This window comes from Manis javanica, chromosome 15, assembly GCF_040802235.1.
Source record: "Manis javanica isolate MJ-LG chromosome 15, MJ_LKY, whole genome shotgun sequence".
Taxonomy (NCBI): Eukaryota; Metazoa; Chordata; class Mammalia; order Pholidota; family Manidae; genus Manis; species Manis javanica.
The window spans coordinates 38,573,016-38,590,194 of NC_133170.1; the positions used below are offsets into that span (position 1 = coordinate 38,573,016).

The window sequence follows — 17,179 nt, forward strand, 5'->3', positions numbered from 1 at the left end:
TGACTCTTCCTGAAAGCGAGTTCAAAATAAAAATCATCAACATGCTAATGAAGGTACAGAAAGATATCCAAGAACTCAGGAATGAATTCAGGTAGGAGATCCAATCATTGAAGAGCACGATGGAGGGTAATAAAAGCAGGTTGGATACGGTGGAGGAGACGATAAATGAAATAGAAACTAGAGAAGAGGAATACAAAGAAGCTGAGGCACAGAGAGAAAAAAGGATCTCTAAGAATGAAAGAATATTGAGAGAACTGTGTGACCAATCCAAACGGAACAATATTCACATTATAGGGATACCAGAAGAAGAAGAGAGAGAGAAAGGGATAGAAAGTGTCTTTGAGGAGGTAGTCACTGGAAACTTCCCCAATCTGAGGAAGGAGATAGTCTCTCAGGCCATGGAGATCCACAGATCTCCCAACACAAGAGACCCAAGGAAGACATCACCAAGACATATAGTAATAAAATTGGCAAAGATCAAGGATAAAGACAGACTATTAAAAGCAGCCGGAGAGAGAAGTAAGATCACATACAAAGGAAAGCCCATCCGGCTAACATCAGACCGCTCAGCAGAAACCTTACAGGCCAGAAGGGAGTGGCATAATGTATTTAATGCAATGAAGCAGAAGGGCCCGGAACCAAGATTACTTTATTCAGCAAGATTATCATTTAAATTTGAAGGAGGGATTAAACAATTTCCAGATAAGCAAAAGCTGAGAGAATTTACCTCCCACAAACCATCTCTACAGTCTATTTTGGAGGGACTGCTGTAGATGGAAGTGTTCCTAAGGTTTAATCACTGTTACCAGAGGAAATAAAACCACAGTAAAGAAAGAAGAACAGCTAATTACTAAGCAAATGCAAAATTAAATTAACTATCCCCAAAGTCAATCAGGGGATAGACAAAGAATACAGAATATGATACCCAATATATAAAGAATGGAGGAGGAAGAAAAAGGAGGAGAAAAAGAAAAGAACCTTTAGATTATGTTTGTAACAGCATATTAAGTGAGTTAAGTTAGACTCTTAGATAGTAAGGAAATTAAGCTCGAACTTTTGGTCACCATGACTCTAAAGCCTGCAATGCAATAAGCACATACTTATCGATAATCACGCTAAATGTAAATGGACTGAATGCACCAATCAAAAGACATAGAGTCACTGAATGGATAAAAAAACAAGACCCATCTATATGCTGCCTACAAGAGACTCACTTTAAACCCAAAGACATACACAGACTAAAAGTGAAGGGATGGAAAAAGATATTTCATGCAACTAACGAAGAAAAAAGCAGTAGTTGCAGTACTTGTATCAGACAAAATAGACTTCAAAACACAGAAAGTAAGAAGAGACAAAGAAGGACATTACATAATGATTAAGGGGTCAATCGAACAAAAAGATATAACCATTATAAATATCTTTGCTCCCAACACAGGAGCACCCACATATGTGAAACAAATATGAAACAGAATTAAAAGGGGAAATAGAATGCCATGCATTCATTCTAGGAGACTTCAACACTCCACTCACTCTGAAGGACAGATCAACCAGACAGAAGGTAAGTAAGGAGACACAGGCACTGAACAACACATTAGGAAAGATGGACCTAACAGACATCTACAGACCTCTACACCCAAAAGCAACAGAATACACATTCTTCTCAAGTGCACATGGAACATTTTCAAGAATAGATCATATACCAGGCTACAAAAAGAGCCTCATTAAATTCAAAAAGATTGAAATTATACCAACCAGTTTCTCAGATCACAAAGGTATAAAACTAGAAATAAATTATTCAAAGAAAATAAGAACTCCCAGAAACACATGGAGGCTTCACAACATGCTCCTAAATAACCAATGGATCAATGACCAAATAAAAACAGAGATCAAGCAATAAATGGAGGCAAATGAAAACAATAATTTGACACCACAAAATCTGTGAGACGCAGCCAAGGCCGTGCTAAGAGGAAAGTATATTGCAATGCAGGCCTACATCAGGAAAGAAGAACAATCCCATAAGCAGTCTAAACTGACAATTAATGAAACTAGAAAAAGAACAACAAATGAGGCCCAAAGTCAGTAGAAGGAGGGACATAATAAAGATTAGAGCAGAAATAAATAAAATTGAGAAGAATAAAACAATAGAAAGAATTGATGAGAGCAAGAGCTGGTTCTTCGAGAAAATAAGCAAAATAGATAAACCCCTAGCCAGACTTATCAAGAAAAAAAGAGAGTCTACACACATAAACAGAATCAGAAATGAGAAAGGAATAATCACTACAGACACCATAGAAATACAAAGAAGTATTAGATAATACTATGAAAAATTATATGCTAACAAACTGGATAACCTAGAAGAAATGGACAACTTTATAGAAAAACACAACCTTCCAAGGCTGACCCAGGAAGAAACAGAAAATCTGAACAGACCAATTAGCAGCAATGAAATTGAACTGGTAATCAAAAACCTACCTAAGAATCTATGAAATACAAGCAGGAGTGGATGAAAATAGACAAGTAGACAAACACAAAGATATTTATAACAACCAGTAAATACCGATTTAAAATTCAGGCAGTTTGACTCCAAGGTGCATATACTTAACTGCTATGTTTTTCTGGTGCTTTTTAAGAACTGCATATTTATAGCAGGAACTCTTCTAACTGCCCTCCTCTTCAGTGGCTCACCAGATAACTGACATTCTTCCTTCCTTCTGTAGCACAAGAGTGACACTCCCACAACAGATGGAGTACCCGTGCTCCCCACCCCCAGCTCCTCCACTTGAACACTATGCAGTCCTGCCCCACTCAGAGGAAGATGTGGAGACTAGTGAAGGGAAACGTCACTGAAATGGAGGTCAGAGGCCGGAAGGGGGCACTCTCACACTGTGCCAATTGAGGTCAAGTAACAGACCCCAGCAGAAGAATCATTAGTGGGAAGGAATTGTCAATCCAGGCCCCAACAGGGTAAGATTGCATTTCCTACAATAAATCCACCGCTCTGCCGCTCATCCAATGAGAAACTGTCATCCCCCTGAACTCATGCTTTTCTCCAGTGGACTTTCATTCAAAATAACCACTCTAAATCCTCCTTCATAAAATACTATTCCCCTGCTTTGCTGGACTAGCCTATGGCCTTGGCCATAGCTTGCTTATCCTAAATTGTAATTCTCTGCTATACCTGAATAAACCCACCTTTGCTGGCAAAATAACTGACTGCTTTATTTTTAAGGTCTACAAAGAATAAGTTTACCAGAGAGATGTGGGTTTACCACCCTCCTGTTAATGGTATTTTTACTATAATTGCACAACAAACCAAATATTGTGCATATCAAGAGAATATGAGTATAAAATGAGCTGGTTCTTAATCTTGCTCCCCACAATGGAGAGTTGCAAAAGTGATTCCAGGGAGATGACATGCTTCCAAGGAGGATACAATGCCATCTTCTCCAGGTCTGTTCTCTCTGAGGCCATCTGAGTGCCCACTGCAATAATTACCCCTGCCCTGTGCATGAGAGAAGCCAGCCTGGACACACGGTCCTGCGGGACGTCTTCCATGATGAGCACGGCTATCTGGTTCCACGCCTTGCTTGGAGCAGCTGCCCTTCTCCTGAGTGAAGACCTTGTTCCTTAGGAAATCCAAAGCAACACCAGTCATGGGCCTTTCTCTTCTTCCTCGGTAGGTTAATTTGTCCAAACGCTCCAAGATTTGGACTGGATTCTGAAATGTATCCAGCGAAAACTCAAGTCGAGGTTCCTCACTGTAAAAGGCGAAGCCAATTCTCACAACATCAGAGTGGGCACTAAAAGAGGGGATGGTAGTCTTTAAGAAACTGATAACTTGTTGAAAATTTGATGGCCTATCCCTGCTAAATTCCTCAATGACTTATACTAAGTCAGCTGGGATAGCATTCGGACATTCTATAAACAAATGAAACACAAAGAAGAGCTTCAGAATGAGAACATAGTAATAAAAATACTTTGTAAGTAAAAGTTGTATTATGCTATAGTTTATACACTGTAATAATATATTTAGTATTAAAAATTCTAGTGATACAGGGTGGAGCCAACATGGCAGCATGAGTAGGACAGTGGGAATCTCCTCCCAAAAACATATATATTTTTGAAAATACAACAAATACAACTAATCCTAAAAAAAAGACCAGAAGACACAGGACAACAGCCAGACTACATCCATAGGTGCGAGAGCCCAGCGCCTGGTGAAAGGGGTAAGATACAACCCCTGGCCTGGCGAGACCCCAGCACACCTCCCCCCAGCTCCCAGAGGGAGGGAGAGGGAGCCCAGGACTGCTAAACACCCAGCCCCAGCCACCCACACCAGAGCGCAGACACAGTGCATGCGTGGAGGGCTGGAAACTAGGGAAATAGGGCAGCAAAACCTCTGAGCGGGTGCCGAAGCTGATGCCCCTGTGACAAAGAAAAGACAGTGCTCTTTGAAAGTCTTAAAGGGACAGGGATTTAACAGCTAGACGGAAACAACACAGGTCACAGCCCACTGGCTGGAAATTACAGGGAGAACTGGGTGCACTAACCCCCTGGGCAACAGCTCTCAGAGCCCTCACAGAGGTAAACAGCCAAAGAGCCCCCCCCACCCCGCCCCCCAGTCCATTACCCCTCCCCGCACTGCGAAAGCAGAGAAACAGCCTAAGGCAAAACACGCCCACACAAAGGCAGAAAGGAAAATTCCTGCACTTCCGCTGGGCAAGACACAAAGACCCAGCCTACACGCAATAACCCAACACAAGCCACTAGGGGTCGCAGTTGTCCCAGTAAAGAAAGGCCAGCAGCAAGTGAAAAGTTTGGCCCTCCCAGCTGACAGTCAATAGCACCTGACAACATGAAAAGGCAAAAAAAATATGATCCAGACAAGACTAACCCAGACAGCTTCGGCATCTGCTACATCTTCCCCTGAGAAGGAACCTGGGGAGATAGATTTAGCCAGTCTTCCTGAAAAAGAATTCAAAACAAAAGTCATAACCATGCTGATGGACTTGCAGAGAAATATGCAAGAACTAAGGAAGGAGAATACAGAAATAAAACAAACTCTGGAAGAACTTCAAAACAGAATGGACGAAATGAAAGAGACCATTAATGGTCTAGAAAACAGAGAACAGGAACGCAAAGAAGCTGATGCAGAGAGAGATAAAAGGATCTCCAGGAATGAAAGAATTCTAAGAGAGCTGAGTGACCAATCAAAAAGGAAAAATATATGCATTATAGGAATAAAAGAAGAAGACGAGAGAGAAAAAGGGATAGAAAGTGTCTTTGAAGAAATAATTGCCGAAAACTTCCCCAAACTAGGGGAAGAAATGGCCTCTCAGACCACAGAGGTACACAGAACTCCCATGACAAGGGATCCAAGGAGGGCAACACCAAGACACATTAAATGGCAAAGATTAAAGACAAGGACAAAGTATTAAAGGCAGCCAGAGAGAAAAAAAAGGTTACCTACAAAGGAAAACCCATCAGGCTATCATCAGACATCTCAACAGAAACCCTAAAGGCCAGAAGAGAATGGCATGATATACTTAATGCAATGAAACAGAAGGGCCTTGAACCAAGACTACTATATCCAGCACAAATATCATTTAAATATGAAGGAGGGATTAAAAAATTCCCAGACAAGCAAAAGTTAAGGGAATTTGCCTCCCACAAACCACCTCTACAGGGCATCTTACAGGGACTGCTCTAGATGGGAGCATTCCTTAAAAGAGCACAGAACTAAATACACAACATATGAAGAAGGGAGGAGGAGGAAGAAGGGAGAGAAATAAAGAATCATCACACCGCGTGTATAATAGCTCAACAAGCGAGTTAAGTTAGACAGTAAGATAGTAAAGAAGCGAACCCTGAACCTTTGGTAACCACAAACTTAAAGCCTGCAATGGCAATAAGTTCATACCTTTCAATAATCACCCTAAATGTAAATGAACTGAATGCACCAATCAAAAGACACAGAGTAACAGAATGGATAAAAAAGCAAGATCCATCCATATGCTGCTTACAAGAGACTCACCTCAAACCCAAAGACATGCACAGATTAAAAGTCAAAGTATAAAAAAAGATATTCCAGGCAAACAACAAAGAGAAGAAAGCAGGTGTTGCAATTCTGGTATCAGACAAGACAGACTTCAAAATAAAGAAAGTAACAAAAGACAAAGAAGAACATTACATAATGATAAAAGGCTCAGTCCAACAAGAGGATATAACCAGTATAAACATATATGCACCCAATACAGGAGCACCAACATACCTGAAACAAAAATAAACAGAACTAAACGAGGAAATAGAATGCAATGCATTCATTCTAGGAGACTTCAACACACCACTCACTCCAAAGGACACATCCACCAGACAGAAAATAAGTAAGGACACAGAGGCACTGAACAACACACTAGAACAGACGGACCTAACAGACACCTACAGAACTCTACATCCAAAAGCAACAGGATACACATTCTTCTCAAGTGCACATGGAACATTCTCCAGAATAGACCACATACTAGGCCACAAAAAGAGCCTCAGTAAATTCCAAAAGATTGAAATCCTACCAACCAACTTTTCAGACCACAAAGGCATAAAACTAGAAATAAACTGTACAAAGAAAGCAAAAAGGCTCACAAACACATGGAGGCTTAACAACACGCTCCTAAATAATCAATGGATCAATGACCAAATCAAACTGGAGATCCAGCAATATATGGAAACAAACGACAACAACAACACTAAGCCCCAACTTCTGTGGGACAAAGCAAAAGCAGTCCTAAGAGGAAAGTATATAGCAATCCAAGCATATTTAAAAAAGCAAGAACAATCCCAAATGAAAGGTCTAATGTCACAATTATCGAAATTGGAAAAAGAAGAACAAATGAGGCCTAAGGTCAGCAGAAGAAGGGACATAATAAAGATCAGAGAAGAAATAAATAAAATTGAGAAGAATAAAACAATAGCAAAAATCAATGAAACCAAGAGCTGGTTCTTCGAGAAAATAAACAAAATAGAAAAGCCTCTAGCCAGACTTATTAAGAGGAAAAGAGAGTCAACACAAATCAACAGTATCAGAAACGAGAAAGGAAAAAATCACGACGGACCCAACAGAAATACAAAGAATTATTAGAGAATACTATGAAAACCTATATGCTAACAAGCTGGGAAACCTAGGAAAAATGGACAACTTCCTAGAAAAATACAACCTTCCAAGACTAGACCCAGAAAGAAACAGAAAATCTAAACAGACCATTTACCAGCAATGAAACTGAAGTGGTAATCAAAAAACTACCAAAGAACAAAATCCCCGGGCCAGATGGATTTACCTCAGAATTTTATCACACATACAGGAAAGACATAATACCCATTCCCCTTAAAGTTTTCCAAAAAATAGAAGAGGAGGGGATACTCCCAACTCATTCTATGAAGCTAACATCACCCTAATACCAAAACCAGGCAAAGACCCCACCAAAAAAGAAAACTACAGACCAATATCCCTGATGAATGTAGATGCAAAAATACTTAACAAAATATTAGCAAACCGAATTCAAAAATACATCAAAAGGATCGTACACCATGACCAAGTGGGATTCATCCCAGGGATGCAAGGATGGCAAAACATTCGAAAGTCCATCAACATCATCCACCACATCAACAAAAAGAAAGACAAAAACCACATGATCATCTCCATAGATGCTGAAAAAGCATTTGACAAAATTCAACATCCATTCATGATAAAAACTCTCAGCAAAATGGGAATAGAGGGCAAGTACCTCAACATAATAAAGGCCATATATGATAAACCCACAGCCAGCATTATACTGAACAGCGAGAAGCTGAAAGCATTTCCACTGAGATCGGGAACCAGACAGGGATGCCCACTCTCCCCACTGTTATTTAACATAGTACTGGAGGTCCTAGCCACGGCAATCAGACAAAACAAAGAAATACAAGGAATCCAGATTGGTAAAGAAGAAGTTAAACTGTCACTATTTGCAGATGATATGATACTGTACATAAAAAACCCTAAAGACTCCACTCCAAAACTACTAGAACTGATATCGGAATACAGCAAAGTTGCAGGATACAAAATCAACACATAGAAATCTGTAGCTTTCCTATACACTAACAACGAATCAATAGAAAGAGAAATCAGGAAAACAATTCCATTCACCATTGCATCAAAAAGAATAAAATATCTAGGAATAAACCTAACCAAGGAAGTGAAAGACTTATACTCTGAAAACTACAAGTCACTCTTAAGAGAAATTAAAGGGGACACTAATAAATGGAAACTCATCCCATGCTCATGGCTAGGAAGAATTAATATCGTCAAAATGGCCATCCTGCCGAAAGCAATATACAAATTTGATGCAATCCCTCTCAAATTACCAGCAACATTCTTCAATGAATTGGAACAAATAATTCAAAAATTCATATGGAAACACCAAAGACCCCGAATAGCCAAAGCAATCCTGAGAAGCAATCCTGAGAAAGAAGAATAAAGTAGGGGGCATCTCACTCCCCAACTTCAAGCTCTACTACAAAGCCATAGTAATCAAGACAATTTGGTACTGGCACAAGAACAGAGCCACAGACCAGTGGAACAGATTAGAGACTCCAGACATTAACCCAAACATATATGGTCAATTAATATTTGATAAAGGAGCCATGGACATACAATGGCGAAATGACAGTCTCTTCAACAGATGGTGCTGGCAAAACTGGACAGCTACATGTAGGAGAATGAAACTGGACCATTGCCTAACCCCGTATACAAAAGTAAACTCAAAATGGATTAAAGACCTGAATGTAAGTCATGAAACCATTAAACTCTTGGAAAAAAACATAGGCAAAAACCTCTTAGACATAAACATGAGTGACCTCTTCTTGAACATATCTCCCCGGGCAAGGAAAACAACAGCAAAAATGAACAAGGGGGACTATATTAAGCTGAAAATCTTCTGCACAGCAAAAGACACCATCAATAGAAAAAAAAAAGGAACCTTACAGTATGGGAGAATATATTTGAAAATGACACATCCGATAAAGGCTTGACGTCCAGAATATATAAAGAGCTCACACGCCTCAACAAACAAAAAACAAATAACCCAATTAAAAAATGGGCAGAGGAACTGAACAGGCGGTTCGCCAAAGAAGAAATTCAGATGGCCAACAGACAAATGAAAAGATGTTCTACATCGCTAATTATCAGAGAAATGCAAATTAAAACTACAATGAGGTATCACCTCACACCAGTAAGGATGGCTGCCATCCAAAAGACAAACAACAACAAATGTTGGCAAGGCTGTGGAGAAAGGAGAACCCTCCTCCTACACTGCTGGTGGGAATGTAAATTAGTTCAACCATTGTGGAAAGCAGTATGGAGGTACATCAAAATGCTCAAAACAGACTTACCATTTGACCCAGGAATTCCACTCCTAGGAATTTACCCTAAGAATGCAGCAATCAAGTATGAGAAAGACCAATGCACCCCTATGTTTATCGCAGCACTATTTACAGTAGCCAAGAATTGGAAGCAACCTAAATGTCCATCGATAGATGAATGGATAAAGAAGATGTGGTACATATACACAATGGAATACTACTCAGCCATAAGAAAAGGGCAAATCCTACCATTTGCAGCAACATGGATGGAGCTGGAGGGTATTATGCTCAGTGAAACAAGCCAAGCAGAGAAAGAGAAATACCAAATGATTTCACTCATCTGTGGAGTATAAGAACAAAGGAAAAACTGAAGGAACAAAACAGCAGCAGAATCACAGAACTCAAGAATGGACTAACAGGTACCAAAGGGAAAGAGACTGGGGAGGATGGGTGGGTAGGGAGGGATAAGAGGGGGGGAGAAAGGGGGGGTATTAAGATTAGCATGCATGGGGGGGTGGGAGAAAAGGGAGGGCTGTACAACACAGAGAAGACAAGTAGTGATTCTACAACATTTTGCTATGCTGATGGACAGTGACTGTAAAGGGGTATATAGGGGGGACCTGGTATAGGGGAGAGCCTAGTAAACAAAATATGCATCATGTAAGTGTAGATTAATGATAAAAAAAAAAAAGTAGTTCCTGTGTGGTGACCTCCAATGAGTTCTACACAATGATACAAAGGGCATATAAAAGTGTAGGCAAAGGGTCTGTTTGTGTTTATACAGAGGATCAAAGCCTAATTTGGCTACCCAGAAAATGAACTAAGATATGATATGAAAAAGAACTTCCAACATCAGCACTCTCGGGAAGACTCATGCCAGAAGATGACCATCAAAAAACCCCAACAATTATCCATGCACGGCTACAGGTGTAGATGCACTCATCCCACCAGTTCCTGGACTTGCCATGGGAATGAAGATGAAGATATCTAAGCTGGCCTGTGCATACAGCAAAACAACAAATTTGACAGGATCTAAACTGTTGGATCTCAACCAAGAAGTAGGAGAAGTACAAATTGTAGCGCTCCAAAATCTTACAACTACAGACTATTTACTGTTAAAAGAACATATGGGATGTGAACAGTCCCCAGGAATGGGTTGTTTTAATTTGTCTGATTTCTCTCAGACTGTTCAAGTTCAGTTGGACAATATTCACCATATTATAGATAAGTTTTCACAAATGCCTAAGGTGCCTAACTGGTTTTCTTCGTTTCACTGGAGATGGCTGGTAATTACAGGTATGCTTTGGTTACGTAACTGTACTCCTATTATGTTAATGTGTGTGTGCAATTTAATTAGTAGTTTAAAACCTATACATGCTGAAGTTACGCTACAAGAAGGTATGTCAAAGAAATAATCAATCCTCCCATGTTTTCTTCCATCTGCTACCTCTATAGCTTTTCTTCTTCCTTCCTAATTACAACCCTTAAATAGAATTCGTGCCTCATATCGAATTTACCAAGTATCATAATTCTTCCAAGTGGTAAAGACACCTCAAGACAAATGCTGGGCATAGAAGCCACAGGGCATAAAATATGCAAAGAAGTAAAAAGCTAACCTTTTCAAACAATAAGGCTTCTCTCTCACTTACCAACTTAACATTTCCCTGTATGGCCCCGGAAGATGACTGGTTAGCCAGAGACAGGTAAGATTCCTCAAGGGAGGAAAAACCTAAGACAGGCACAGTCGCAGGGGGGCCATCAGGTGAGAAAATGGGGATCAACAGAGGTGAGGCTTAGAACCTCCCCTCCCCCCCCGTTCTGACAGAAATCTTCTGCATACGTGGATGTTTTATTACCCTTGTCTAGCTTGGATTAACACATAGTCTACAGGCACACACCTGGTCATCTACATTTGCTCTCTTACAACACTAAACTGTGTTTTCTACTTTTATCTTGTATCTACCTACTACTTCAGCATTTTATTAAAAATAATAATAATAAAGAGAGAAATGTGGTATCCACATATAAATCAAGTATAAAAATCAAATGAGAAAATTACCAGAGGATGGCGGCGTGAGTAGAGCAGTGGAAATCTCCTCCCAAAAACACATAGAGCTATGAAAATATAACAAAGAAAAATCTTCCTAAAATAGAGACCACAGGACACAGGACAACATCCAGACCACATCCACACCTGCAAGAACCCAGCGCCTTGTGAAGGGGGTAAGATACAAGCCCCAGCCTGGCGGGACCCGAGCGCCCCTCCCCCTGGCTCCCGGCGGGTGGAGAGAAACCGGAGGGGTTTTTTTTTTTTTTTGGCGAGCGCTTTTTGGAAGCCTTAGAGGGACGGGCCCCCGTTGCTGGGGAGGCAGGGTGGTGGGACCGGTGAGGAGGTGCCTGGGAACGGCGCCGGAGGACAAAGAATATCCCGCGTTTCTCCCTGCGAGACCGGGGGGCGGGTGCCTGAGACCGGTGCCTGAGGACGGAGGAGGTCGCGCGTTTTTCCCCCTTTTTTTTTTTTTCTCTTTTTGGCGAGCGCTTTTTGGAAGCCTTGAAGGGACGGGGACCCCAGTGCTAGGGAGGCACGGTGGCGGGACTGGTGAGCGGGTGGCTGGCACCGGCGCCTGAGGACAAAGAATATCCCCCGTTTTTCCCTGCGGGACCGGTGGGCGGGTGCCTGAGACCGGCACTTGAGGACAGAGGAAATCGCGCGTTTTTCCCCTTTTTTTTTTCTCTTTTCTGCGAGTGCTTTTTGGAAGCCTAAAAGGGACAGGGACCCCGGTGCTAGGGAGGCAGGGCGGCGGGACTGGTGAGCGGGTGCCTGGGACCGGCACCTGAGGACAAAGAATATCCCGCATTTTTCCCTGTGGGACTGGTGGGTGGGTGCCTGAGACCAGCACCTGAGGACGGAAGAAATAGCGTGTTTTTCCCCTTTTTTTTCTCTCTTTTTGCCGAGTGCTTTTTGGAAGCCTTGAAGGGACAGGGACCCCGGTGCTAGGGAGGCAGGGCGGCGGGACTGGTGAGCGGGTGCGTGGGACCAGTGCCTGAGGACAAAGAATATTGAGCGTTCCTTCCCTGCGGGACCAGTGGGTGGGTGCTTTTTGGAAGCCTTGAAAGGACAGGGACCCTGGTGCTAGGGAGACAGGGCAGCAGGACCAGTGAGCGGGTGCCTGGGACCGGCACCTGAGGACAAAAAAAAAAAAAAAAAAAAATCGCTTGTTTTTTCCTTTTTTTTCCTTTTTTTTTCTCTTTCTTTCTGTTCCCTCTCTCATTGTTGCTGTTGTTGTTTTGGTTTGGAGAGTGCTTTTTGGAAATCTTAAAGGGGCAGGACAGGTCACTTAGACCAGAGGCAGGGAATCTGGGGATCTCTGGGCACTCTAACCCCCTGGGCAGCAGGGAGCACAGAGGCCCCTTACGGAGATAAATAGTCTCCTGGCTGCTCCCCCTCCAACGGGGCTCCACCATTTTGGAGGAACAGCCCCAGCCAGGCCAAGCCCACAGCAACAGCGGAGATAAACCCCAAAGCAACTGGGCAGGAAGCAGAAGCCCTGTCTGCGCACAGCTGCCCAGCACAAGCCACTAGAGGTCGCTATTCTCCCAGGAAAAGGCTACAAACCAACAAGAAGGGAAGCTCTTCCAGCGGTCACTTGTACCAGTTCTGCAAACTATCTCTATCACTATGAAAAGGCAAAACTACAGGCAGACAAAGATCACAGAGACAACACCTGAGAAGAAGACAGACCTAACTAGTCCTCCTGAAAAAGAATTCAAAATAAAAATCATGAACATGCTGACAGAGATGCAGAAAAAAATGCAAGAGCAATGGGATGAGATGCAGAGAAAAATGCAAGAGCAGTGGGATGAAGTCCGGAAGGAGATCACAGATGTCAGGAAAGAGATCACAGAAGTGAAACAATCCCTGGAAGGATTTATAAGCAGAATGGATAAGATGCAAGAGGCCATTGAAGGAATAGAAGCCAGAGAACAGGAACGTATAGAAGCTGACATAGAGAGAGATAAAAGGATCTCCAGGAATGAAACAACACTAAGAGAAATATGTGACCAATACAAAAGGAAAAACATTCGTATTATAGGGATACCAGAAGAGGAAGAAAGAGGAAAAGGGATAGAAAGTGTCTTTGAAGAAATAATTGCTGAAAACTTCCCCAAACAGGGGGAGGAAATAATCGAACAGACCATGGAATTATACAGAACCCCCAACAGAAAGGATCCAAGGAGGACAACACCAAGACACATAATAATTAAAATGGCAAGGATCAAGGACAAGGAAAGAGTTTTAAAGGCAGCTAGAGAGAAAAAGGTCATCTATAAAGGAAAACCAATCAGGCTAACATCAGACTTCTCAACAGAAACCCTACAGGCCAGAAGAGAATGGCATGATATACTTAATGCAATGAAACAGAAGGGCCTTGAACCAAGGATACTGTATCCAGCACGACTATCATTTAAATATGATGGTGGGATCAAACAATTCCCAGACAAGCAAAAGCTGAGGGAATTTGCTTCCCACAAACCATCTCTACAGGGCATCCTACAGGGACTGCTCTAGATGGGAGCACCCCTAAAAAGAGCACAGAACAAAACACACAACATATGAAGAATGGAGGAGAAGGAATAAGAAGGGAGAGAAAAAAAGAATCTCCAGACAGTGTATATAACAGCTCAATAAGCGAGCTAAGTTAGGCAGTAAGATACTAAAGAAGCTAACCTTGAACCTTTGGTAACCACGAATCTAAAGCCTGCAATGGCAATAAGTACATATCTTTCAATAGTCACCCTAAATGTAAATGGACTTAATGCACCAATCAAAAGACATAGAGTAATAGAATGGATAAAAAAGCAAGACCCATCTATATGCTGCTTACAAGAAACTCACCTTAAACCCAAAGATAAGCGTAGACTAAAAGTCAAGGGATGGAAAAACATATTTCAGGCAAACAACAGTGAGAAGAAAGCAGGGGTTGCAGTACTAATATCAGACAAAATAGACTTCAAAACAAAGAAAGTAACAAGAGATAAAGAAGGCCACTACATAATGATAAAGGGCTCAGTCCAACAAGAGGATATAACCATTCTAAATATATATGCACCCAATACAGGAGCACCAGCATATGTGAAGCAAATACTAACAGAACTAAAGAGGGAAATAGACTGCAATGCATTCATTGTAGGAGACTTCAACACACCACTCACCCCAAAGGATAGATCCACCGGGCAGAAAATAAGTAAAGACACACAGGCACTGAACAACACACTAGAACAGATGGACCTAATAGACATCTATAGAACTTTACATCCAAAAGCAACAGGATATACATTCTTCTCAAGTGCACATGGAACATTCTCCAGAATAGACCACATACTAGCTCACAAAAAGAGCCTCAGTAAATTCCACAATACTGAAATTCTACCAACCAATTTTTCAGACCACAAAGGTATGAAAGTAGAAATAAATTCTACAAAGAAAACAAAAAGGCTCACAAACACATGGAGGCTTAACAACATGCTACTAAATAATCAATGGATCAATGAACAAATCAAAATAGAGATCAAGGAATATATAGAAACAAATGACAACAACAACACTAAGCCCCAACTTCTGTGGGATGCAGCGAAAGCAGTCTTAAGAGGAAAGTATATAGCAATCCAGGCACACTTGAAGAAGGAAGAACAATCCCAAATGAATAGTCTAACATCACAATTATTAAAACTGGAAAAAGAAGAACAAATGAGGCCTAAAGTCAGCAGAAGGAGGGACATAATAAAGATCAGAGAAGAAATAAACAAAATTGAGAAGAATAAAACAATAGCAAAAATCAACGAAACCAAGAGCAGGTTCTTTGAGAAAATAAACAAAATAGATAAGCCTCTAGCCCAACTTATTAAGAGAAAAAGAGAGTCAACACAAATCAACATAATCAGAAATGAGAATGGAAAAATCACGACAGACTCCACAGAAATACAAAGAATTATTAAAGACTACTATGAAAACCTATATGCCAACAAGCTGGAAAACCTAGAAGAAATGGACAACGTCCTAGAAAAATACAACCTCCCAAGACTGACCAAGGAAGAAACACAAAAGTTAAACAAACCAATTACAAGCAAAGAAATTGAAACAGTAATCAAAAAACTACCCAAGAACAAAACCCCGGGGCCGGACAGATTTACCTCGGAATTTTATCAGACACACAGAGAAGACATAATACCCATTCTCCTTAAAGTGTTCCACAAAATAGAAGAAGAGGGAATACTCCCAAACTCATTCTATGAAGCCAACATCACCCTAATACCAAAACCAGGAAAAGACCCCACCAAAAAAGAAAATTACAGACCAATATCCCTGATGAATGTAGATGCAAAAATACTCAATAAAATATTAGCAAACAGAATTCAATAGTATATCAAAAGGATCATACACCATGACCAAGTGGGGTTCATCCCAGGGATGCAAGGATGGTACAACATTCGAAAATCCATCAACATCATCCACCACATCAACAAAAAGAAAGACAAAAACCACATGATCATCTCCATAGATGCTGAAAAAGCATTTGACAAAATTCAACATCCATTCATGATAAAAACTCTCAGCAAAATGGGAATAGAGGGCAAGTACCTCAACATAATAAAGGCCATATATGATAAACCCACAGCCAGCATTATACTGAACAGCGAGAAGCTGAAAGCATTTCCACTGAGATCGGGAACCAGACAGGGATGCCCACTCTCCCCACTGTTATTTAACATAGTACTGGAGGTCCTAGCCACGGCAATCAGACAAAACAAAGAAATACAAGGAATCCAGATTGGTAAAGAAGAAGTTAAACTGTCACTATTTGCAGATGATATGATACTGTACATAAAAAACCCTAAAGACTCCACTCCAAAACTACTAGAACTGATACCGGAATACAGCAAAGTTGCAGGATACAAAATCAACACACAGAAATCTGTAGCTTTCCTATACACTAACAACGAATCAATAGAAAGAGAAATCAGGAAAACAATTCCATTCACCATTGCATCAAAAAGAATAAAATACCTAGGAATAAACCTAACCAAGGAAGTGAAAGACTTATACTCTGAAAACTACAAGTCACTCTTAAGAGAAATTAAAGGGGACACTAATAAATGGAAACTCATCCCATGCTCATGGCTAGGAAGAATTAATATCGTCAAAATGGCCATCCTGCCGAAAGCAATATACAAATTTGATGCAATCCCTCTCAAATTACCAGCAACATTCTTCAATGAATTGGAACAAATAATTCAAAAATTCATATGGAAACACCAAAGACCCCGAATAGCCAAAGCAATCCTGAAAAAGAAGAATAAAGTAGGGGGGATCTCACTCCCCAACTTCAAGCTCTACTACAAAGCCATAGTAATCAAGACAATTTGGTACTGGCACAAGAACAGAGCCACAGACCAGTGGAACAGATTAGAGACCCCAGAAATTAACCCAAACATATATGGTCAATTAATATTTGATAAAGGAGCCATGGACATACAATGGCAAAATGACAGTCTCTTCAACAGATGGTGCTGGCAAAACTGGACAGCTACATGTAGGAGAATGAAACTGGACCATTGTCTAACCCCATATACAAAGGTAAACTCAAAATGGATCAAAGACCTGAATGTAAGTCACGAAACCATTAAACTCTTGGAAAAAAACATAGGCAAAAACCTCTTAAGACATAAACATGAGTGATCTCTTCTTGAACATATCTCCCCGGGCAAGGAAAACAACAGCAAAAAT

General features: G+C 40.9%; 1 protein-coding gene across 1 annotated transcript in view; it reads right to left on the bottom strand.

Moving 5' to 3' along the window:
* The window catches only part of LOC108401163 (collagen alpha-4(VI) chain-like), a 144,386-nt gene extending 134,078 nt beyond the window's left edge, over positions 1 to 10,308 (bottom strand). Inside the window, 3 exon segments of the mRNA XM_073222397.1 lie at positions 3,372 to 3,573; positions 3,575 to 3,918; positions 10,293 to 10,308. Coding sequence (XP_073078498.1) covers positions 3,372 to 3,573; positions 3,575 to 3,918; positions 10,293 to 10,308 — 562 coding nt within the window.
* Between the last annotated feature and the right edge of the window lie 6,871 nt (positions 10,309 to 17,179).